The 26,671-nt window shown below is 39.5% G+C and overlaps 1 protein-coding gene across 1 annotated transcript; it reads left to right on the top strand.

Moving 5' to 3' along the window:
• The first annotated feature begins 1,238 nt into the window (after positions 1-1,238).
• On the top strand, positions 1,239-19,050 carry cers3a (ceramide synthase 3a). The gene is made up of 11 exons (XM_023393242.2): positions 1,239-1,467; positions 4,900-5,100; positions 7,154-7,271; positions 8,730-8,848; positions 8,954-9,011; positions 9,218-9,268; positions 11,803-11,895; positions 13,562-13,690; positions 14,672-14,778; positions 15,840-15,993; positions 18,145-19,050. Exons 2-11 carry the CDS (start codon positions 4,928-4,930, stop codon positions 18,331-18,333), a joined length of 1,191 nt encoding a protein of 396 aa, XP_023249010.1. The 5' UTR covers positions 1,239-1,467; positions 4,900-4,927; the 3' UTR covers positions 18,334-19,050.
• Positions 19,051-26,671: the final 7,621 nt, after the last annotated feature.

A 26,671-nucleotide genomic window follows, 5' to 3' on the forward strand; every position in this document is an offset into this window, starting at 1 on the left:
TGTTTCAGAGTAAAGGTTGGGGTCATATGAGTGCAAAGTGTCTAGAGGCGGGAGAGGTGTAAGTGCTTTAAGCAGTTAAACTGTCAGTTGAATATTTAAGGATCTGAAGTTAGTTGATGTGGAAGCACAGAAAACAGCAGGGATTTAAAATAAAGAGTGTCTTCCCATGAATAATGATAGGTTGTTTGTACAAGCAGCTGATTATGACCCATAGTGATGTCAAGAAATCATGTAAGACAGCAACGGTCTTTTCAGCAAATGCCCCAAAACAACATATACAGACAAATGAAAGCAGGAGAAATGAATGGAGGAACAGGATGACAATGCCTCCACGAATGGTCACTGATGGTTTGATGAGTATGACAGTGATGTGAATCATATGCTGAGGCCTTCACTGTCACCAGATCTCAACCCAATTGAATACCTGTGGGAGATTATGGAGCGACGCATTAGACAGCGCTCTCCACCACCTTCATAAAAACACCGCATGAGGGAAGAATGGTGTTCAAGCAGGTGGCGTTTTTATATAGTGACGGATGTGTTGACGAGACTTAAACCTGGGGGACTGCTTTTCGTTTCATGATTCCAACCGATAGTAAATGTAAATCTTTTAACCATGACCAAGAATGTTCTATAACCTCAACCATGTGATTATTATTGTAACCATGATGAAGGTCCTGTAACTTTATCTAAGTACTTACTTGAACCCAAACCACGGGCTTTCCTTAAAGCCAACCAAGTTGCTTTGATGCCTAGACTTCACCAAACCTTTACCATAGCATTGTCACAACAGAAAAGGCCTGGCTATTTATTTTGAACAGTTTCTTTGTGGTGAATTTCTTGGAGCCATCGGAAACAGGAAACGCTCCTATGGGTCGTATCAGAGGGGGAAATACATGGTTTGCATACATGGTAGATATACATTTGGTAGATATAAATATAATGTATATAATGGGGTTGTATATACTACATATCAGCACTTTTACCAGTGCTGATATGTAGTACGTACTGTATGCCAGTATATTTTACTGTGAAAACCGATCATTTGACAGTTTTTAAAAGTCAACATCATTTGCTTCTACTGTTCCTGGAAGGTTTGTTTAGTGGGAGAGCTTGCTTTTGTACTTTATCAAGAACACAGTACAAACACGGTTATTTGATCCCCCGAGGGCAGGGAGAAAAAAAAAAAAAAAAAAAGAAAAAACCTTGTGTGTTGTGACAATCCGTTAGCCTACCTCTACTTCCTGGAGGGCAGGAAAAAAAAACCTTTCCCAGGTAATTGTGACTGGACTGGGTGTGACCCTAAAGAATGTCAAACAAAGAGAGAGTGGCTGGCTTGCTTGTCATAGAGGGGGAATAGAGGATTTTCACCATCTGTGTTCACTTTGCCGTAGCAAACACAGCAGTCAGCCGGCGTGGAAACGACAGCCCTCACCTGCTCTATCCGGTGGCACCGACAGAGGAAAGGTAAGCGGGTGTTTTTTCTCTGACCTTGGGCTGTGATTGGTGAGCCCTCTGCCTGCTTATTACCTCGAGTGTGAACGACAGCTCCAAGCTTTCTGTCCTGGCATAAAATGATCTAGAAGTGAGAGGTACAAGGCTGGTCTGAGGAGATCTACAGATAGTAGAAGTTTGCTTTCAGGCTGTAGGAGCTTTTTCACGGCTGAGTTGGAAATAATGAAGTCTCTGTTCTCAGAGAGATCAACACAAAGATCTTGTGTGTGGTCCGTCCACTTGAAATCAAAAGGTTTGGGCTCAGATTAGTTGCGAGGGTTTAAGATGTTTCAGGACTGTTTTCTGTCTCTGTTTGACAGTTGCACAGACCTGTATTGCTGGGTAACCTTTGTAGGCCTAGTAGCTATGTAAAGGAGGAATGACAAGCACCTTGAGGGGAAGCAAATCTCCTTTGATGTCACTGAAGCACTAAACAAACAGCAGATAACGGACAAGTCAAGTTTTGTCGTTTAACTGTCATGAAAAATCCTGATGTCATGAGAAACAGGCCTGAGCTTTATAAGACGTGATTCCTCTTAATTAGTACTTTACTTGAATATTTCAGTGGAAGATATTGTACGTTTACTTTGTATTTTGTAGTTTTCGTGTCATTGCTATGTTTATTAAAGGTACACTTTCTGATTTTGTTAAAGTGGCCGAACCAGCTCACTGTTGATGTTTTGAGTCGGACAAAGAGTCGTGTGTACAACATGCAGGCTGAACATGTTTCCCAGGCTTATCATTGAGTGACTCCCCAGCTGGTTTCAGTGGAAATGCTTATACGGTATTGTGGCAACAAGAAGACCTCCATCAGGATGAGCCACAGCTGAAAAGATGGATTGAACTAATTGGGGATCATAATGCAGAGCCTCCTTGGCAGGCTGGCAGCAGTGAAAGAAGCCAGGACCACAGGCAATCGCTAACCCTGGTGGAACAAGTTGAAGTCAGTGGTAAACACATCAGCACTGACTAGGAATATAGGTGTAATATTTGACGCCCACCTGAGCTTTGATAACCAAGTCAAACATGTGGTTCAGTCTTTTTTTTTTTACCAGCTCAGGATCATTTCTAAAATCAGATCATTTTGATCACTGACCTACAGAGAGTTATATATGCTTGTATTTATTCTCGGCTTGATTATTCTAATGCACTTTATTCAGGTATCAGCCATCCACCGTCTTCAGCTCGTACAAAATGCTGCTGCTTGTCTTATTACTGATACTAACGGGTACAGTCACATCACTCCAGTGCTTGCCTCCCTTCATTGGCTCCCTGTTCGATTTCAGATTTATTTTAAAATTTCATTACTGACTTTTAAAGCCTTAAATGGCCTCACCCCCAATTTCATCACTGATTTATTGACAAGGTATGTGCTCAACTGAGAATTAAGATCTGAGGATGGAGGGTTTGTCACTCCAAGGTCAGGGCTTGTACCGGGCTTTTGCTATTGGAGCCCCGACACTCTGGAGCTTTCTCCCGCCCTGAAATCAGACACCGCAACTCTTTAACTTCCTTTAAATCTCTTCTTAAAACACATTTCCTTGTCTCAGCCTTTGGTAATGTCTGATACGTGTTTTGTTTTATTTATATCGTTTTATTCCTAATTATTGTTTTTACATATTTTTTTGCGTCTTTTCACTTACTGTCAGATCCTTTTGCATAATCTTGATTTGGGATGTTTTTTATTTATGCTGTTCTACTGTTTTTATTATGCTCGCTTTGGATTTTTCTTTTATCTGGTTTTACTTTTTTCTATCTATCTATCTATATAAATAAAGTTATTATTATTATTATTATTATAGTGAAGGCTGTTGCTGGGCTTAACAAGCTGATGCTGACAGACTCTGACATCAACATGTTTCCTGAGAGGAAAGAAACGCAAACATCCTCCTCCAACTGAACTAAACAAATCATCCACGTCACATTTCTAATGATGCATCATTTCTGAATGCATCCGCCTGCATACTGTATGGGATTCTCTGCTTTTCTGTCATTTGTCAGCTGTAATGATCCCTCCATTGTAGTTATAGAAGAGAGCGCGAGCTGGGTTTGAGACAGTGCAGACATAACATGATTCAGCTCAGCTCACGCATCCTAAACAAAACATAACCACTGGCTCTGTGAGAGCCCAGCATGATAATACATAGCTGAAGAGTAAGGAATGTGTTATATGTATTATCATTCTGACACAGCGAGTGATAATAAAACTGCAACACCTCATAGACTTGACACTTAGTGATAGAGTTCAACAAGTCCCACCTCAGTACATGGTATCTACAAATCTCAGTACTCTGAATGTGACTGTTGTATGATTATGACCCAAGACGACATGAATATTCAAAATCACACAAATTACAAATTCAAAATAGTAGTAAGGTAAAATGAACTAAATATCCAGCCATAGAACATAACCTTACATAAGAGTATGTCATGTAGTTGACGTCACATGTCCAGTTAATGATGGTGAGTTTTTTTAACTTGGCCTCCACTGCAGGCTGATAAACCACTGAACAGACTTCTCGTCAGCCCGAGTGAGCCAACTGCCTTCATGTTAACTCCCAACAGAACACACACACACACACACACACACACACACACACATGCATATTACACATTGACTCCATTATTAATTGCTTTGTACTGTGATATGTTGCTTGGCTGCAACCCAGGCTTTCATTGTCAGTTATTTTACATTTTTTTTCCTTCTTTCTCTTTGTCTTTCTGTGTGTGTGTGTGTGTGTGTGTGTGTGTGTGTGTGAGAGAGAGAGAGAGAGAGCAGCAGAGCGAGAGAGCCTATTAAAAAAGGCGTGGAAGTTGATCTTGAGAATGAGGGAGGGTCAATATTTGTTTAGGAAATAGACCTTCATGTAGAGCACAGTAACTGTAGCATCTGTGACGACAGTCTTTCTGAACATTAGCATACCCCTACTCTGTCAAGAAAATTAACTCGTAGTTAAACTTTTGCCCTTTTGTCTTTAAACAGTCTGATGTAATTCATTTGTAATTACCTAAAAGGTATTTCAGGGTGGATGGTTAATGTGCACTGTTTGGCAGAGAGTATGAAAACATTGCGAAAGCTGCCCAGGCTGGACACACACCAAAAAGCATCAAACCCAGGAAGTTGTAGACACATAGTGTGGTAGCCAAATATTTCATTGTTGGCATCAGTGTTACATATTTAACTTCTGTTATACTTTCAGGACTGGTTTAAGTCGCCCTCTCTTCTTGGAGATAAATGAACCTTGTTGACAAATTCATTGTTAAAAGTTTGATTCCTTGCATATCCTTGGTTCATTACCTATTTATCTATAGGTAATGATAATATAGATAGATTAGTTACAGACTCTTTGCTCCACGTCCATTGGTAGTTACTGTGAGATAACTGACCCCTCCTTGTGTTTGTAGGACCTGGTGGCTCTGTGAGGGCGGAGGGATGTTTGACACGCTGTACGAGTGGTTCTGGTGGGACAGAATCTGGCTGCCAGTGAACCTGACATGGGCTGACCTGGAGGACAGGGAGGGCCGGGTCTACGCCAAAGCCTCACATCTCTATGTCGCTGTCCCCTACGCCTTCCTCTTCTTACTCATCAGATACATGTTTGAAAGGTGAGGGCCCCACTCTGTGCACCTGCTCCCCCGTGTGGTTACACAGTACCAACAGAACACCTGTCAGTGCAGGTTTTAATGTTGTGGCTGATCGGTGTACATCGCAAGTGTGTGCATCCAAAGCCTGAAATATCTTATCCCTCTGTTTGGGATCGCTAAAAACTAACATTACCCAAGTGTTTGGGACATATTTAAATACTTTTTTAAACATTTAAACATCTACATTTTTTAAAACTGATGTACACATAATAAACGGCATAATAAACTATATTTTCATGAGCTGTTTTTAAGGATTTAGTAAGAAATAAATGAGAGACAGACTAATACATTTTTGGTTATGGTCTTTTCTTAAAATTTGCTGATGAAAAGAAAAATAAAGACTATTGGAGCCATATCCCTTAATACACACACGGCCACCATTGATCTGTATTTGCATATACATTTTATAGGAAACATAATGTCACCAGGATTACTTGTTTAACAAGGAAACGTGTATACTGAAAGTATCCACAAAATTTTCACTACAGACATATTTAATTTGTTCCCAACTTTTTTTTTTTTTTTAAATTTTGACCATAGCAGCTACAACAGGGTTCAGGTTTTCATGGATCTGTGAAGGCACCTCAGAGAACCTGGTTCAGGTTAGGGAGAGATGGTATTTGTCTTTGTTAAATATTTCAAAAGTCAACATTGACTTCAAGCAGGAGAGAACATGTTTACGTTTTCAATATTTTAACATACTACACTTTACTCACTTTAAAGTGACTCTGTGTAATCACTGATAAACGTCAGCCATTCTGACCACAAGTGACAATTACAGGACGATGGCCAGTTCTCACAATTAAGATTCTTGGTAAAGACAGTTACACATCTGTATCTGTCTAAAGTTTAACACATCACCACGAGCTAGTGGTCATACCTTAATGCTGTAGCAGCAAAACCGAGTGTTCTGGATTGGGTAATGGTGTGTTTTATTTCTTGTTTTAAAATGTCATATAGTCTCACTTTAACCCTGAACTTTCGTATTGTGAATCTAGTTACATGTGGGGCACAAGACATGAACACTCAACCATTGACTCTGATTTACTGTATGTGTGGATGTCACATTTCTGGATTGGTAAAAAAAAAAAAAAAAATTGCTAGTAAAACATATCCCTGGAAGCAATTGTACTTTGTCCCAAATTTATTTGGGAAAGCAAATTAGTGTGTAAACATATGTTTAGGGGACAGGGACGGTTTAGTGGAGCAATACAATAGACATGCAGTTTTGCAAAAGACTGGAGGCTGAAGGAAACAGCTATCCTGAAAAGGCTCTACCCATAGGCCTAATTTAATTACAGAAAAAAAAGTGTATTTCCCCAAAACAATTGTTCTGTCAAGAAAATCTGTATATATGAATGATACAGTATATTAGGGATATAGCATTTTTAGTTGGGAGCTATGTAGGCTACAGAAATGAACAGTCCTCCTAGAAATCATGTATATTTTACATGTGAACACAGGTAGTTATTTTTGAATGAGGCACTGGTTTCCACTTGCTTCTGTATGGTATAAATTAATTATTAGACTCTTAATAAAATTGCTTATGTAATCCACTCTGAATTAATTATTGATAAAGATGATCTTTGCCAAGTAATTCATCTTAAGTGCATAATGATTTAAAAATGCACACTGGATTATTTCATAATAAAGCCATGGACGCCTGGAATGGCAGAAAAAATATTAGAGATTCTAAAAGTCATGAGCGTGATTTCACTAATTGTGTACAAGTACTGGAATTTGTGCTACATCAGCTAAAACCTACAAACCACTGTAGTAGTCCTACACTTTAAACCCCAGTATACATCATTCTTAATATTACAACTACTACTAGTAGTAATAATAATTATAGTGATAATACTGATGATAATAAAAATAAAGGCCTATTTTTTTATTTATTTATTGATCATGCTTTATGCAAATAAAGATGTGTTAAGTATCATGTATGTGTCTGTGTGTCTCTACTGACACTGACACTGTTAGAAGTGACCCCTGTGTTTGTACTGTGTTCCAGGTGGATAGCTACACCCCTAGCAGGCTCTGTTGGGATCAGGCAGAGAGTCCATTTGAAGGCAGAGGACAAGCCCATCCTGGAGCTCTACTACACTACTCAGTGTAGAAATCCTGCTCAGGTAAACAGTCAGCAGTCAAGTCCCACTCAGATGTCCCTTCTGTGACGAATGTGACAGTTTAAATATCAATGAAAACACAAAAGCTTATCTGACTGGTAAACAAAATGCAAGTTGTTTTATTACCTGGCTCTTATTTTCATAGCTTTCCCAGCAGTATGATAACATCACATATCATATAGTCAGCTTTATTGCTGACAGCTGCACACTTGTCATCTGTGCTAGACACAGTTTTACCAAACTGATGCCAGGCGAACTAACCGAGCCATCAGTTCTCTGTTGTGGAGCCCTATGTATTACAGTTACTTATTGGTTCAAGCTTCAGCTCAGAACACAACACAATGCATATTTTGGGCACATTGTCTTCGGGTTTCCATCTGGAGCTTGTGTGATTGAACTGTAATGAAAATGTTATCGCAAACCGTGAACATTAAAGGTATGGAAGACTTTAATGGTTTCAAGGAGCTGAAGCTGGCCTGGTTTAATATTACTGTGTTCTCCTGTTTTAAGGTCAAATATGGTGTCCCACAAGGATCAGTTCTTGGCCCACTTGTAGTTTGTCTTCATGCAGCCTCCTCATCACAAAATTCTACAAAATAAATGATGAATGATTATTCTGACAAACAACTATCATGCTATAACAGCAAATGAGTCCTCTTGACTTTTGAAACAGGAGTCATAAGACTCATAAATCCATTGCTGGGTGTGAAAAAACTTAAACTGAATGCCAAGAAGGCCAGATTTCTGCATATTGATCCAGCCAGACATTAAACAGTTTTCAACATTTACCTTGATGGCTGCACAATTTTTCAGCTGCTTAAAAAGAATGTAATCTGCTTTTTGTCATTTTTGTTACATAGCTTATATCTGTCACATTTTAACTTATACAATGCTGAAACCCTTGTACATGTTTTATAACATCCAGAATCAAGTACAGCAATGTGCTTTTCTCTGGCCTATCCACAACAGCAACAAGAGCTCTTAATCTGGTCCAAAACACAGCAGCTCAGTTCTTACTAGATCTTAAAAGGCGGATGATACCTTATCAGTACTGTCTTTGCAGTGGTTACCAATATGAATCCAGAATGATTGGTATGAAAATGAAAATCCTACTAAGTAAGCTTTACCAGGATTGGCCAAACTCCTTCCTCCAACACCTACAATCTTATTTCTGAATGTAATCCATTATGTACTTTACACTATCTTGGTGCTGGTTATTTAACTATCCCTTGATTTCACAAAAAAAATATTCTGGGGATAGAATCCCAATACTTAATACCTCAACAGCCACATCACAGCACTTTATTTTTTAGAATCAATGTCTTGGTTGAACAAGTTAATTTGCAAACCTCACTGTTGACAACACTCATTGTTTCAGACAACCACCAGTCTATTTCTCAGTGTAAGAAGGCACTAATGGTTTGCACACATGTTCATATGTGTGTATATGTTCGTTTCCAGGCCAACATTGATGGGCTGTCTAAGAAAACCAGTTTGTCAGCGAGACAAGTTGAGCGCTGGTTCAGAAGAAGACGCAGTCAGGACCGTCCTGGAGTCCTGAAGAAGTTCAGAGAGGCCAGGTCAGTGTGTGTGTGTGTGTGTGTGTGTGTGTGTGTGTTCATTATGATAATAATAATGCATCACCTCCAAAAGCCACAGTCTATATATGTCTGTACTTCCTGCAGTTGGAGGTTTGTCTTCTACCTGGCGGCGTTCATCGGAGGAATAGCAGCTCTGTATGATGTGAGTATCTTACATGAAATATAGAGGCAGCTGTGGTTAAACTGTAGTAGTTAAGCAGCATTGTGGGTGTAGCTATACATCTTTCATAAAAGCTTTACTCTTCACTACTCTCCCTCTTTTACTGAGCAGGATTACAATGTACATTTCAAACAAACCGTATTAATATAATAACATTTTTACTTACTGTGTTTACTGTGTTTCTACAGAAAGAATGGTTCTATGACACCCGGGAAGTATGGACAGATTTTCCAAAGCAGGTTTGTATACTTTTATTGTATACAGTAATCATCATAGTAACATCAGAAATATGCTTAATCCTTTTGTCATACATTTGACCTTTGACCTTGGAGTCCTGGCATAAAATCCCATCAATATGTGCCACCTAAAAGTTTTGCTGTTTTGCAGTTTTGAAGTGTGTCATGGAGATTCTTCCGGTATGTTTGAGATTTGCTCGTTCCCAGAGGAATCAAAGACTTAGTGTGATGAATCAAATCTATTTTAATTCATGCCGCATAGAGAGAAGGACATGGCAGCTCTGTTGGCTGTTCTCTTCAGAAAGCCTGCTTTTATACCGGCATGCAAACAGGGTCAAGGGAACACTTCATGCTGGATCAGTTACAGTTCCACACCAGAGAACATTGGCTCAAACTGGTGGCTATATACTCACATAATCATCTTTAACCTCCTCGTTTGGCAGTCTCAAAAAAACAGACGCAGAAAAAAACTCTACTGAAATACAACACAAACATAAACACATCAGTACACAGTTTATCAGATCTAATATGTTTGTTTCCCACAAGCGGTGAACTGAGTAAATGAATATACAAACACACTGTCACAATAATGCCACAATAAGAACTACATCAAGCAGCAGCTGCACCACTCCATCTACCAAAGCACAAGTTAGGAGCCAGAACTGACTGCAGGAGCGTCATTACTGTTCTGAGCCACTGCAAAATGTCATGTCATGGTCATGACAGAGGTTTAGTACAGTACTGACATCTGTCTTGCTTTATATGCTTTTAAACAGTAAGAGTGACAAAGATCTAAACTCAGATGGGGAGGGGGAGGGGGAGGGGGATACATACAGTACATACCAGCTCCCATAATTACTTTCACACTTCCCCCCAGATGCATCTCTCCGTCCCTCTTAAAAGCATTTATTCTGTTTTTTTACTTTAATTTACTTATTTTACCATTCTGTTTGTGAATTCATTATATGATAAACCAGGTTATGATTAGTCTTATAATTTGTAGAAATGATTTATTTCCCCAAATGTTTTAGGGAAAGTGAAAATTAGGTATAAATCTATCTCACATCAAACAATAGCTTCAGCTCAGTCAGAATATGGTTATTTTGTCCAAACATACAGTTAACACACGTCTACTATTTTAACGAGATCATGAATCGGAAAACAAATCTGGAATCTGGGAGTAGTTAAAGTAGTAGAAAAACATGTGACTTGGTTCTGTTATTTATAGTGGTATAATATAAATCATTGTCATTCAGGTCAAAGGCTTCTGTGAAAGCAGGTCTTGTGTATCTGGTCTTGTGAATCCCTCCCTGCTCCTCCACGATCAAATAAGGGAACTGGGATGTACTCAGTGTCTGTTCCAGGACGGTCTTTTACATCAGCTGTGAATGGTTCCTGGTCACCTGAATGTCCTCATAGTGACATTCACCAACATGTTCTGTGATATTACTGTATAAAGCCTTAATGCTCCATTATGACACATACAATACAAAAGAACTAATATCCTTCACCCTTTTGACTAGCAATAAATCTGACAGGCATCTACTAGATCCAGTTTTCAGCTGTCAGAGTTGTTACACCCCAGGGACAGTTCATTCATTTTCATTTCAGTGCGCTACATCATTAAAATGATCACATTACACTTAAGTTCAAGTATTAGATTAAATTTGTTCAATAACAAAAACACAAAGGGGGCGCCCCAGTGGTTCACCTGGTGGAGCGTGTACCATTAAGACTTGGTTCTGACCACAGCAGCCGGGTTCAGGTCCCACCTGTGGCCCTTTGCTGTGTGTCAATAACTAAACAGAAATAGAATAAAAACACACAAAGAAATGTGGGATCACAAACCAACCATACAACTGTTGCTAACCGAACGTCCACGTGCTACAATATGAAAGGCAGAGAAATGTCATTTCCTTCAGTTGCAGCTTCAGCGTCTTTTGTTTTGCGTTTCTTATTTTTCCTTCATGCTTTTCCGTTTTTCTTAGATTTTTGTGACAAATAAAGCAAACATTCAGTGTATTTCTTTTATAATGCAGTCAAACAGTAAAGTAGTGAAACCCTCACATTTAGAAACAGTGTCCTCGGGTCATTTACTATAACTATGATGTATGTACCTTGTACCTCTCAGGAGGACTTATAACGAAATGACATTTACATCTTCAGAATTACAGCTGTGTTGTTTTTGTCAGTATAGTAATATAAATCTGCTTTGGGCCTATATACATCGGCTGTAGTTGTATTTAAAAGGAACCTTCATTACAAACACTATGATGTCATGCAGTACACATGATCCCATGGCTTCATTATCAGGTTGAACTTGCCTTTGAAAACTGGAGCAGAGTGGGAGGAGGCGTCTGATGAACAACAGCCTCTTCTACAGTTCCTTCCCTCCAGCTACAGAGCTCAGCACAAAGAGCACAGCCTTCAGGGACAAACCCCTCTGTCTGTGTGACTGAGCTTCACTGTAGCTTCATGTTACATGTTGTCCATCTCTGTCTGACTGTCTCTGTTCCTGTGTCTCTCTGTGTCTGCAGTCCATGCTGGAGTCTCAGTACTGGTATTACATCTTGGAGATGAGCTTCTATGGCTCTCTTCTCTTCAGCATTACCTTTGATGTCAAGAGGAAGGTGAGTAGAAGTTGTCAGAGCCCAAACTTCAACTTGGTTAAATCTCTAAACACTCCAGACGTATATATTCCCTGCTGACTTTTGCTTGTCTTTGCTTTCATTCTCATAGTTGGAGTAAAGTTTTGAAACAGAATCTTCACATATGAAAAATGTTTCAGTGTTACTCAAAATCAACTGTCATTATACAGTGCAAAATAAGTTAGAAAGACATGTAAAGGTTATGGTATATAATGTAACATTTAACCTTGTGATATATGATAAGAGGCTGCTCCTTCCAATAATTTGACAAAAAGTGTTCTATGTAAGGAAAATCAGAGAGAGAGAGAGAGAGAGAGATTTTTTGTGGTCTGCTTGTAATAGATATTACTCCTACTGAAACTGCACTGTCAGTAGCAGCAGTGCAGTTTCATTATCCTCTCGTTTTGCCTGTTGTCAGACTTTGACACAGTGTACTACCAAATCCTTCTTTCCATCATACACAATCTCGGGTACAGTGTTTGAGTCCCATGATCAATCACAGTGGCACGGTAAGCAACAGAGTCCAAATGTCACTTTCTCAAGGACTGATGCTCGGTCCCCTTCTCGTCTCAGTATACACTACACCCCCTCCCTCGGTCTGAGCATCAACTCTCATGGTGTTTCTTATCCAGCTCCATGTCCCTTCCTGCCAGACCGGACTGTCTCAGCACAGATCTCAGTCCGTCTCAGGGACATATCAAAATGGATGATCGAACACCACCTTTAATTCAGTCTCTCCCACCCGGTCCTGTTGTTCATCACAGCAGTACAAAGAAAGCTTTCAAGAAATTCTGGCATCTAGAATCACGACCAACTAACTTTCATCTGTCACTCACACTCTAGAACATTGAGCAATTGTAAACCACATCTCTCTGAGTCCTTAATGTTGGATTGGTTGTGGAAAAAAAGTAGCAAACAAAAAAAGACGAAAAACATCACAGACAATAAAGTCCAGATACTGTAGCATGCCAGGAGCAGCCATTCACTATGATCTGCACCTGAACAGGCAGGGAATCTCAAACTCTTCTCCTGAGAGCTACCTAACCCAGTTCAGTCAACAAAATCCCTCCGTCTTCAGAAATCACTTGAAGACCTATTTCTTCTGAGAACAATTACTCACCTAATCTGCTGCCTCTCTCTCAGTCTCTCCCTCATCTTTTTCCAAAAACCATAAAATTGTTACTTCTTGCACCTGCAGCCTTGTGGCACTTGTGTGAAGTGGAACATGGAAGTGAGTGTTGAGGCACTGATTTTCAAAAGCCTCTCACTGATCTGGGATGTTTTGGATTGTACCTCAATTGTATGTTGCTTTGGACAAAAGTGTCTGCCAAATGAATAAATATACTTGCTAGTAACAGTTTGGGGTTGTCCTGACAGACTAGTGGGTAAGACTTAAACTAGTCAAACCGTCACAAAGCCAAGGACCTTTGACCTTTCCTCTAGCACCACCCTCAGGACAAACAGCTTTTGACCCACTGATGGTAAAACCATTAGGTAATAGTGGATCACCAGTATGATTTTTGTAACTAGCGCAAGTTGTAGCCACTAAGTGGTGCTAGTGAGACTTCAGTTTAGCAATGTGTTAAAGACTACATGTGTTCTCCAGGTTAACTGAGTGATGTGGTTTTATTTTGTTTTCCTCCTTCAGGACTTTAAGGAGCAGATCGTCCACCACTTGGCCACGCTAGTCCTCTTATCATTTTCCTGGTGTGTCAACTACATCCGTATTGGGACGCTGGTCATGCTCATCCATGACGCCTCTGATGTTTTACTGGAGGTCAGTCCGCCACGCAGGTTAATACTGTAGGAACCTGCAAAACCCCCGATGATATTCTGTGCCAACTTTTTAAACAATTTTTCATTGTACAAAATTGGTGTTTGAAAACTACAGTGCGGAAAGTGATACCAAACAGAACTGATATCACTTTATTCACTGTCAGGCTTCAGAAAAGGCATGTCAGGTGTTAAAGGCAGGTGAACTGTGATATCAGTGATGGGCCATTGTACTTGAGATACATGAACAGGTTGATTAAACCTGTGTTAATTTATAGCATCTGAACACATATACAGCTGGGAGCAACCACTTTCCTCATGATTTAGGGGAATCACCTCTTCAGTTTCTTTCACACAACTTTTACTTCAGCCTTTCTCACTTCAAACATGATCATTATCATCACTGTTTTCATTTTTGTTGTTGTTTCTTTGTGGTAATAATAGTAATTCAAATGTATAACAGTATGATGTCTGCCAAATGTAGCCCTATATAATGAAATGTGTATTAAATAATATGATAAAGACTTACTGTGCCTCTATGTAACCGTGGCGGCACATCTACACAGCCATGTGAGGACCCATAAGACCACAACGTATGTCATTTTGGCCTCTATGTTAAAAGCGAGTAGATGATGGCAACAGTAGGCAAACATACACCAAAAGGGCTCGCCCCTGTGCTACAAGTCAATAGCACTGAAGCTTTACTAAACATGTTTACATACACCACACCCATCCACCACCCTGATCTCCACACCCTTACTCTCCGCTTGGCCACACAGCACCGACACTGAGTGTTGGCATTGAATGAATTGTGTTAATTCCAGTTGATACCTGGCTGGTTTAGATATGATGATACCATTAAGGGGTTTATACTTACAGGCGGGTATGATGATATACTACAGGAAATGAGCTGTACTTCAGTTCAAACCAGCTCTGTGTCTTTGAATGTGGTTGATTAACAGTTCAACTCCTTTTTTTCTTTTAGTCTGCCAAACTGTTCAACTACGCCAAATGGGAGAAAACCTGCCAAACTCTTTTTGTTCTATTTGCCATAGTATTTATGGTAACAAGACTGGTCATCTTTCCATTCTGGTAAGCTGATGAATGAGGTGTGTGTGTGTGTGTGTGTGTGTGTGTGTGTGTGTGTGTGTGTGTGTGTGTGTATGTGTGTGTGTATGTGTGTGTGTGTGTGTAAAAGCTTTATAGTAGGATGTTTAAGGTTCTTTTCTTTGTTCTCATAGATTTGGACATTTAAACTAAGTCTAACTGAATGTATTCATGTCGCTGATCACACTGAAGATGCCACATTACACTATTTTGCACATCACTTGACTCATCATCAATCAATCATCATTACTTTATAATTCACTAAACTCTTAGTTGGACTGAATCGTTTTTAGCTGTTTTTATGAACAGGGAAATGAATTTGAAGTTAAAGTACCACTGGGTTTGATTATATTTACAACCGCAGTTGAAGTGGAATAACAATAAATGTAATCCACAAACATATTAGGTTGTTTGTACAGATACTGTAGTGACTGTTACTGGAGTCACTGGCAGAAATGATAATGTTTATTCTGGGTCTTGTGAAATGCTGGAAACACAATGCAGCTTCACTCGAACGTTGTTCATCACAGCGTGATTTTTATGAGGGTCCCTGCTACTGAGCTTTATTGCTACCTTACTGGTGGCATTTCAAAATACAATGTAGTAAAAAACAGTTGTGGGTTTATTAGGTCTGCCTATAGCCAGAAGAAATACAATGTGATCCAACAGGCCTGTAACAGAGCCTGCCTTCATGGAGGTTATAATGTTCAGTTTGTGTTGAAACTGTTTAAGAGAGGTATTGAATCAGCTTAATGGTCATTTTACAGGCTACAGTTTGTGTTGATGGTGAATTATATTGTGTTATACTGAGAAATGTTTCCAACCTTTGTCTGTCTTTAATAAATGGAATCGACAGATTATTAAGTAGAGATGTACCGATCGATCAGCTGGTGATCAGATGGGCCTGTTTTCAATGTGATTGGCTTGCAACATCTCTCATTATAACAAAATACAACGTCATTAATGAAATACAAGAAAACACACGTGGTTTAATTACACAGGACACAGGGGAGCAGAGGTTTTAATTTGTTCTGCCTGTGTTTCAGGCTGATCCACTGTACCTGGGTCTACCCCGTCCAGCACTACCCCGCCTTCTTTGGCTACTACTTCTTCAACGTGATGCTGGTGGTTCTCCTCTGTCTGCACATATTCTGGGCCTACCTCATTCTGCGCATGATCAGGAAATTCATGTTTGGCACTGTAAGTCTGCTCAGTCATTATAATCTATCATCTTTCAGTGGTTCCCAACCTTTCCTGCCTCATGGCCCACTTGAAAATCTCAAAAATACTGACAGCCCTCATCTCACCTCAAAGCAATATGGAGGCCAAACAATGCATTCACTTTTTATTTTAATGACAACAATCAATCATTCAGGGACTGAACTGAAAGCAGGGGAAGCTTAATTTTGCAACAAAAGGAAAGTTTCTATCATTAGCTTGTCACAGTGATTGGCCTCACTGTAATAAGCTAATGATAAAAACAATTTATATATATATATATATATATTTTTTTTTTTTTAATGACATCTTTTCACCAAAATTGTACTGTTTTGCAAATGATTTGTTGGCCCACTTTGAGAGATCATAAGACATAATTTCAGTTTGGCAGAATGTAGACCATGAACATAAACCCTTGGGCATGACATGAACATGAACTAGTTCTTTTTTTGGGATTGTAAACTTTCTGAACTTCAGTATCAACGTGAACTAGTTCATTTTAATCTGTGCAGACTGCTTTGAGCAACTGTAGTTCTTGTCAAGTGTGAACTTGCACAACACTGGTGATGTCACCATGTTCCCATATTTCCCCCCAACTAACTTAGTGAGTACAATGTTGCCACAACTGATAGAAATAATGGACAACTCTACAGAAATAATACCCAAGTTGTAATAAAAAAACAAATATTCTTTAAATCTGTTCACTCATTTGAAGCTATCACAACATCTGTTCCCTTTACAATCTGACTCGACTACGCTGAACAAGATTTTTTCTATACACACATACAAAAGGCGTCTTTCTCTCAAACGTTGTTCACAAATGTGTTTAAATCTGTGTCAGTGAGCATGTCTCCTTTAAGATCATCCCTCCACCTGACAGGTGTGGCGTATCAAGCTGCTGATTACACAGCATGATTGCTGCACAGGTATGCCTCAGGCTGGTCACAATAATAGGCTCTACTCTGAAGTGTGCAGGTTTATCACACAACACAATCCCACACATGTCCCACGTTTTGAGGGAGCGTGCAGTTGGCCTGTCGTATGTCCACCAGAGCAGTTGCCTGCGAAACGAATGATCATTTTACCGCCATAAGACACCTCCAATGTTATTTCCAAGAATTTGGCAGTACATCCAACCAGCCTCACAACTGCAGGACCACATGTAAACATTCATCCACCGCCATCACCTCATGATGTACACAATTCCCAGAAGCTGAAGAAATCCCAGTTCTTGCATGTCCTTCATACTCACCAGACATGTCACCCACTCAGCAGGTTGGAGATGCTCTGGATCTGCGTGTACGACAGCGTGTTTCAGCTCCTGCCAATAACCAGAAATATCACACAGGCCACGATCAATAACCTGATCATCTCTGTGTCGGGCTAATGGTGGTCACACCATTTGCCTCATTGCATTGCATTGCATTGATTACTGCACAGGTGTGCTTTGGGCTGGTGCAGTGTAATCAGCATCTTGATATATTACACACCTGTCAGGTGGATGATGACCTCGCTCACTAACAGATTTAAACACATTTGTGAACAAAGGTTGAGAGAAAGACACTTTTATTTGAACTTGTGAAAAACAGGAGCAAAAACAAAAGTACAGTAAACAATGGTGTGACCATTACAGCAAGATGACCTGCCAGTTGTATGTTCAGTCGACTGTCCCAGCACTGATAGTCTGTTGCTCTGTTTGGAACTGTTCACTTAGCAACCAGGAGCAAATAATACACACTCACTGTGGGACTGTGACACATTTCGGACTAAGAGTTTCTACTAACACCTAATTATTTCTGACTTAGTGTGAATAAATATGTTTGCGATAGAACAACACATCAGAGAGCATTGTGAGTGGAAAAGCCGTGAACAAAAAGCAGTAAATAAAAACTTTGATTGTTTCATCTGACAAGAACCCAGAGCTCCAGCTCATTGTCCTCTGCTGCAGCTCAGGTTCCAAATCTGCTTTCAGGGGGACGTTTTGTTTTCTTTGCCTTCGGCTGCTGGCTCCACCAGCTGATTGTTGGATTTGCTCTACACCCTCTCTCTCTCTCTCTCATCCTCTGTGTTCCACTTTTTTTCCACCCCTCCCCTCATATCTACTTTCTTTTCTCTACATCTCTTATGTCACAGTTGACCAGAGATGAGAGAAGTGACAATGAAGAGGAAGAAGAGGAAGAGAACAGCACAACAGAAGATGAAGGTGCAGAACAGGACAAGCTCAGCAATGGAGTGGCAGCAAATGAGAAGGAGGAGAAGAACGGCTGCTTTGGATGCTTATCTCCACCAGAGAACATCTGCCGGTCAAAGACAGTGTACTGACTCATGCTCAGTTTGTTCAGTGGAGCTGAAGACATGAGAAACAGAACAGTGCTAAACACATTTCATCAAATATGGACTGAAAAATAACAAAAAAACATAATTTATTCCTTCAGATGCTGGAACCAAACCCAAATAAACTTTGCTGTTCTCACCGCACACATAGAGGGATGAGATGTTATTGGCTCTCTGTTCCTCCACAGTGTCAGCGGCAGCACTTTACTCCACAGCCCAGCAGGTCAATTGAACCAAACAAGCAAACGAAATACAAAACCCCACATCTAATTTGTGGCACAGAGTTGGTGTGCTGTGGAAGCTGCTTCGCCTCACTGTTTCATCCATCAAGACCCGCTGGCTTTTATAGTAACCCTCTGTCGGCCTGCACCGTCACAGGGAGATGAATGGGACCTAGAAGCTGGGTGCCCCCTGCTACCCTCTGTGTATATACCCTGTGGCGACACTAATAAAAATCCAGCCTTGGAATAGAGGCTTTCTCAACAGTATGTCATGGGGCTTTTATCATAAGGACAATAGTTTGTTTTTTTTTTTTTTATATTTTTTTATCAGTCTTTAATGTAGAGGTGTTCAGTTCATGTACAAATGAATCTCTCAACAAAATCTTTAAACTGTACTGACACAGAATCACCAAATCAACACATGATACATCAGTGGTGAATCACAATACATTACTCATTAAAAGCTCATTGAAATAATGAAAAATTTGAATCAGCAAAGTGATTTGTGATTTCCACCGTAACTTTAACACCATTTCCCATAAGTCCTAGACCTATGCAGATTTAGTGTCACGGCTAGAAAGAGAAACTGACAAAAAACTGGAAAAATTGAATTCAGAAGAGAGCTTTGATGACTTTTATGATTAGCCCATCGCCAAAACCAAATTGGGATAACACAGAAACCCATATTGCCACATGTGATTTTCACGTGAGCTTTACTTTTATCTGTTTTAAAGGAGTTAATGGTAAGTTTTACTATTGCTACATAGTCCACATTAGCATTAACAGCTGTTTATTTATCGTTCCAGAAGAAACATTGCAACAAGCATCAAAAATTCATTTCTTTACTTGCCAACAGCTGTCTGCAGCTGTGGAAAGCAACCCCTTTTGTTTTGCATCATTTCTATCACTTCTTTCCCTCTAATTCAAGCATGCTAACCAGCTAGCCACTGCCCGATTGGCTCCTCTCGACTCTTTCCAATACAGAGTCACTGTAGCGTCCAATCTGCCTTGAAGAAGTAGCTGCTCAGAGGACCTGTTATAACCTCTTGTACTGTAAACGCAACAATGGCTGAAGCTCTGTCCAAGACTGGTAAGTAAACAGCTGTTAATGCTAATGTTGCTTTTGTAGCACTAGCAAAACTTACAAAGATCTCCTTTAAAGAAATGCTAAATGAATGATTGCAGTGAGTTACAGAAGGCAGTGCACATCTTACAGACTACAGGCTATCATGTTAGTCTGTCAATCTGTGGTGTAGACTGTGAACAGGAGTCTGGGGCAATGCCTCCCTACAGGCAACAAAAGTTCAGTTAAATCTGTATTATCTTTAGGTTGAAGAGTAGGTATTTGATCTCATGTGTAATTAAAAAACAGGTGAGACTACACTGAAAACTCAGGCCCCGAAGTACAACTTCATTGCAACAAAAGGAGGTCCACCCGTGATTTCCAACTGAGGCTCATTGCATGAACATGCTTATGAAATAACCAGCAAACAACATCTTTAGTTTTGGCCAAGCATGGCTCCACAAGGTGAGGAACTGCCTTAACAAGAAACTAGATTGTGAGACTTCATGAAGATGACAGGGTACCAGAGCATCAGTAGAGTGCTGAAAATAAATGAATAAATAAGCCAAAACACAGTCACACACATGGTTAAAAAGTATAAGAGCTGTACTTCCAATTACAGAAGGCGCAGTGACTGTCCTTGAAAAATGGAAGCATGCACAATTCGCTATTTACACACGGATTAGTGCTTCTGACTTGGTACAAGGTTATCTGTGGAAATTGGTGATTCAATGACTGATCAGACAGAGAAAGACGAACATGAAAAGAAGCCTGATGAATACTGGCAGCACCTTCTTTGGGTCAGATGGGATCCACCATGTTTGGTGTGGACCATGCAAGGACTACCACAGTGACTGCACATTGGAGACTGTGAAATATGGAGGTGGGATTTTACTGATATGGGGTGTAGGCAAGATGACACTATGACTGCAAGTTTGTTTACCCAAATACTGAATGAAAATATGACAGTCTGAAGAAACTTGACAGGAGAGCAGTTTTCCAACAAGGCAATGATCCCAAACACACTGTAAAGATCATGTTTTTAAAGAAGACCAAAAGTGAAACCTGCGTCCTGGCAGGTATGTCCTCTGACTAAAATGCAGTAGAACACCTTTGGAGTATTTTTAAGTGGAAGGTAGAGCAACAAAGAGCAGCTGAAAAGAATAATCTGTGAAGAACAGAACATTTTTATATTACATTCTTCTTGTATTTGTATCTGTAATTCCACTGTTGCCCAGAAGATGGTGCTCATCACCCTGGGGTCAGACCATGAAGCAGCATCAGACTGCCAAACACATGTGCAACAGGAAAATGGAAACAATTTCTGTCAGGATTAAATATTAATGCCTCCTTTACGACTGAGTGTGATTAGTAAGTCAGCATTTCATGGAAATTGCTTTGGTCAAATGTTCTATACATCTGCAGGCAGATGACAACCACTAGAGAAAAGACCCCCGCAGTTTTAAATCTTATGAACAACCTAGACATTTTATAATTATGATTATACCTATAGGTAAACTATGCATGTAATAAGGGAATTCAATGGGCTATGAATACATACAATATGAATGATTTACTTACCTATGTACTTTCAGTCCCTAGTTTGGGTTAAACTCTGAAAACACTGGATTGTACATTTTTCATGATGCATCCAATAGTATCGTTTGTTAGACTCTTCCTGACTAGTAAAGACCCTTATCTTGCAAACTTCACATTTTAACGCAGGTTTCCTGTTATAAATGTAGTCTCTCTCTGTAACTCCTCCAGAGCAACTGAAAGCATTATACAATGGTTATCACAGGTTCTGTAGTACTAATCTTGATTAGTAAACCAATCTTTATATGAAATCTGTTCCAATTAAAACAGTCATTTTGGGTTTGTTTAAATTCCCAGACCCCTCTAAAAGGAAAAGTTTAAGCAGTTTAAGGGCTCTAACTGTACATTCAGTTTTGAGTCTATAGAACATTAACATTTGTACAAAATTAGCCTATTCTGTGCCCTGTCACTGGTGCTTTTAAATGAGAGTACATATTTTATTTTTTTCTCTTGTACCATATTTGTTCCTTTCCACAGTCCTACTTTTAACACTGGTTTTCCTGCTCCTCTGTTTTTGTGTGTAACTTTTTTTTTGCTGATTTTTTTGTCTATGTAAACCTCTGAAAACTTTTAACGCTGCTGTATAAATAAAATGTACCAGACACCCCCATTTTTGTGTACTAGCTCGAAAATAATGTTCCCAAAATAAAAAGGTTACTGTTCTTTAACCCTTTTGATTACAGTCATAACCTTGGTCTCATTTAAAAGGTAACTTTAATTTTATGAGCAGAGAGTCAGAATGAGTATAAGAGATACTGAACCAATTTTACAGAGGCATAGACATGATAGAAACATAAGTATTTGTTTTCTCTTCGTCTTTCCTAGTTTTGGGCCATAAAAAACAGAATATAAGGCCTGTAGTTGTATCTTTTGTGTCAACAGCTGTTGCAGTGATGTGGGGATACTAAAATGCTCTGCACAGATGAAATCAGGAGACTTAGAGCTTTTGAACAATTTTTTCTTTTTTCTAAGTCCAGGCCTCAGCTGGTATGGGTGGTATAGGTCTCTTAAGATCAGAGTTGAATGGATTGCACTTATATAGCGCTTTTCTAGTTTTATCGACCACAAGCCACATTCACCCATTCACACAACTCTTTCTCACCGCGCTACCATACACACAGTCTTACACTGATGGAACAGCCATCAGAGGCAATGTGGGGTTCAGGACCGGAGGAGTCGAGGGTCAAACCACACCATCCTTATGATTAATGGACAACCTGCTCTACCTCCTGAGCCACAGACACACAGTTGGGGTTGGGTTACTTTCAAAAAATATTTCACTACAGATTACAGAAGGCCTTGAATGTAATTTGTAACATATTCTAAATAACTATGAATTATATATTTTCTTATGATTGCATTTAACACTGGATGAATGTGACATTCAAACAGTACTGCTGCCTAAAGTCGACTGAAACCAGGAGTCACTCTGATGATGATGTTTTGCCTGGCAAAAAGGATGAAGACCAGTTTTTCCTTGACCTTAAATTTATTAGAGTGAAAACAACATGAAAATAAAACAATGTGAATTTATATTTCCATACAACGTTTTGTCTTCACTTTACCTTCTCTACTTTCCCACAGCATGAAAATGCATGAAAAAGATAAATAACAATAATGTAGATCTGCAGTGCTGTACAGAGCGAGGAAGCTAGCTCAGATACTAAAAGGTTATAGTTCTCAAACAGTTGTTTAAATATTCTCAATTATTTCTATGAATAATAATTAATTTATATTTCTATAAGTAATTGGTAAAAATATAGTAGCATACACATCATGCACGTTGTAAATTGGCTTGTGTCACTCTGTGGTTTGTTTGTTAGCTACTCATTAATTAGCTAGCTGCAATGCCAAAAATGCTAACAGACTATCTGGAGTCACCAGTCGGCAAGCAATTTGGCTAAGTCGATCACCACCTATTTCAATTATAGCTGTAACATCCCAGGTACCAAAATAAATCTGGCCCATACTTGGGCCACATGTTTGTTTCCTTCTGGCCCAGTATACACCCCAGTTCCATGGCCTGAAACTGGCTCATATACAGCAGATGCTACTTTCACTTTTGGACCAATTCTGGCGCACACACACAACATTTTCCAACTGTCAGTCAATACCAGAGGATAACAGCCGGAATCTGCCCAGATGTGGAAGTATATGGGCCAGACTTGAGCTGAGGACCCAGGCATACAGTATGTTGGTCCGGTTTCATTTTGCTACATACATATTTTGTATTCTAAATGCGTAACCCGTATATATGTAATACGTATATACTCTGCTTAAGATGAAGCAAACTTTAGATTTTTAAATGAAACAAAAACTGAAATGAATATAAGGTAGATTTCATCAGAATTGTTGATGTGAATGAACTGTCCTCTCTCAAATCCATAAATCTCTAAAAACAAACAAACAAACAAACAAACCCAATAGGACCAAACATTAAGTTGTCAGACACAGCATGAGGTCTGAGTCCACGTGTGAGCTGACCAGCCTGGCAGTGAGGTGTTTATCAAGCTCAAAGCAGATCACATGGTCCTAACAGTAGTAAATTCTACCCGGAAGTACTGTAGGTGTGTGTGGGAGTCAGCTAGCTTTAAACAACAGCTGAAATTGTTTTGTTTGCATTAGCATAAAGAAAAAAAAAATCACACATAAAAGTTATGTACAGTATACACAAACACACTCAAGACCAAATGTACATAACACCCAAGCACATGCAAACCCAACTTTTTCACTACAAAACAAATGACAGATAACATGTACACAGGGCTGGCTTAAAAGGGGTGATGTGTAATTACACTATAGAGGGAAGCCCTAAAAAATCACCTCCTAACAACAGAACCTAACACACGACACAAAAAATGAAAATAATAAAATGATGACTGTAAGTTTTAATTGTATGTATTAGTTCAAGTGTTATGTAGCTCGCTCTATAGGGATGTGTGTTATGTTAGATTTGAAACACATAGCTTTATACAGTATATATACATATATATATATGTATGAATGGCATAAAAAACACAAAAATGTCAGAAGAACTTTTAAACTTTTATTTCTTTGATTCATTTATCCTTCAGAATAAGTGTGCTGCTGTGTACAGCTGAATAAAGTTCTGGTAGTAGATGTGTGCCCTTAAGTCAAACAGGATTTTAGTGCCGATATTCTATATTTCTTCTCTGTTGCAGACAAATCCAATGCATGGACCCAAACCAACAATGTGTTTGTCATTCTTTAAATATTTTCCCTCCTGTGTCTGTGGCTCTCAATCCCCAAGCCCATTGGTCCCTGCTGAGGACAAAAATCTTTAAAAGCATTTCAAAAATATACAGTATCAGTTCACTGAAAACTCACCAGTAAATGTATTTCTTGTTTCTTCATATATTATTCCTTATGAATTTTACATTGTGCTGTGATATTTTCACTCAGACTGATTCACCACTGTTAGGTATATATTTATGATTTGTACTGCTCAGCTCATTGCCCACAGGACTTTGACTATCAGAGGTCTCACCCGGGGCAATGGACACAAGTCTCATTGGCCCAGCTGGTAATTCATCCTCCTAACTAAAGCTGGTGGTATATACTTAATTAGTCTTAATCAGTGAAGGTAAACTACATGCATTGTCCTGTTTGATTGGACAATAGGTTAAGGTGTGAGTTGGGTGAAGTTGAGGTAAATTATTTTAAGCAAAAGCTTGTAAAATTTTATTTTTTCCCTCGATTTGAAACACACTCTCTCCATGTTCCAGCAGCTCCAACAGCTGCTGGGAACTTATAACACAAACCATTATTTAAACTGAAGACAATTTAAGATATCTGTTTTTTGTATTTTGTAATTTTCAAAATTCATCCATCCAATAATTCAGTAATTCTAAGGAGTAAGGAAGAAAATCATCTCGTAACAAGAAATGAGAATTTTCTACTGTATTATGACAGGAATTTTAAATGTATTTGAAACACAGAACGGTGTCTTAGTGTTAGTCCAACATCAGCCTGCAGAATATGACACATAGCAACTATGGTTTGGTTGAGGTAAGGTGTGATTATGGATGATTTAAAAAAAAAAAAAGGAAAAAAAAGAGCATTAGACATAGGTCTGTGATAGGAACTCTGGTTTCCTGCATGAAAATCAGATGTGCACATACCCATCCACCACCCTTACCTCTAGACCTTTACCTTTCCCCTCTGTGCTTGTAGGTCACACATCCTATGGTTCTGGAAGGGAATGTTGTCACTGGACTGGACGTGAGGTGTCCAGAACTGAATACCACAATGAAAAGATTCAAATGCACGACTCAGAACACAGGCGAGGGTTTCCAAAAATCCCTCACTTAGCAAAGGGTCTGTAAACAGGATACCAAAACACACGAGGCAGACAGAGAAGGCTGAGGCGAGGTAAAACTGAGTAAAAGTCATACACTAAAGGCTATAACACAAGGAAATCAGCCTGTAACTTGTGACACAAAGAAACAAAGACAAACTAGCACAAGAGGATGGGAGAACACAAACGATATACACTGGAGAGGGGAGACAGTGAGACACAGGTGCAGCACATTAGGGCGAGTCAGACAATCACAGTGGCGGGAAACACACGAGGGAAGGAAGTGAACTGAAATGAGAGGGAGAGTCAGTGAAGTCAAAATAAAACAGGAAGTTGAGCTACACCTGACAGGTAATTCACAGAAACAGTTGTATCAGCAATGAGACAAGTTAGCCAGACAGAGAAGTCAAAACCCTGGCTCTTTTCTCATGTCCTCACACCTGCGTGAAGTGGGTGTGAATGTTGGATCGTCTGTACCAAATATGACTTCAAACAGGTGCAGGGTGACAATCATCTGACAGTCATTTCCGAAGAAATATATACTAATACTTGCTAGTAGCTTTACAGCTTCCACTCTTCTGTTACCAGAGTTTCCACCAGACTTTGGAAGCTGGCTGCAGATTTGCTACCATTCAATTCACAAGAGCATTAGTGAGGTTCAATATTGATGTTGGCTGATAAGGCCTAGCTCCAAGTCGGTAAGTTCATCCCAACAGTGTTAAACGAGAACCATTTCATTATGGACCTGGCTTTGTGCATGGGGGCATTGCCATTGATGTTAGAAATCAACGTATTCTGCACCATGAAAATTTCCCGTTATTGGAGCCATTTTGCCATCAAACCATTCAGAGGCCCTGGAAGTCCTGAGAGATTACTACAATTACTATGACTCCTCATTCATGCTTACTTGGGGGACAAATCTCAATAAAACAAATATCAAAATGTGAAGATTTAAAGTTCATTCCTGATTTAACATTATTTCGTCAACTGCCTTTTCTGTGGTCAAGAGTGAACGTTCAAGCCAACATGGTTGGTAAGACGTCAAAGTGCTCACAAAATGGAAATTTGAACAACTACAGTTATAACTGGGCAAACACCATCTGCTGATGAAGACTGTGATGCAGTCGG

This window comes from Seriola lalandi, unplaced genomic scaffold (assembly GCF_002814215.2).
Source record: "Seriola lalandi dorsalis isolate HSWRI2012SDOR001 ecotype SW California unplaced genomic scaffold, Sedor1 jcf7180002054931, whole genome shotgun sequence".
NCBI classification, from domain to species: domain Eukaryota; kingdom Metazoa; phylum Chordata; class Actinopteri; order Carangiformes; family Carangidae; genus Seriola; species Seriola lalandi.

Coding starts and splice junctions, on each gene's coding strand:
- cers3a (XM_023393242.2), top strand. CDS start 4,928: ATGTTTGACACGCTGTACGAGTGGTTCTGGTGGGACAGAATCTGGCTG. Junction 7,272..8,729: donor AGTGTAGAAATCCTGCTCAG/GTAAACAGTCAG, acceptor GTTCGTTTCCAG/GCCAACATTGATGGGCTGTC. Junction 11,896..13,561: donor CCTTTGATGTCAAGAGGAAG/GTGAGTAGAAGT, acceptor TTCCTCCTTCAG/GACTTTAAGGAGCAGATCGT.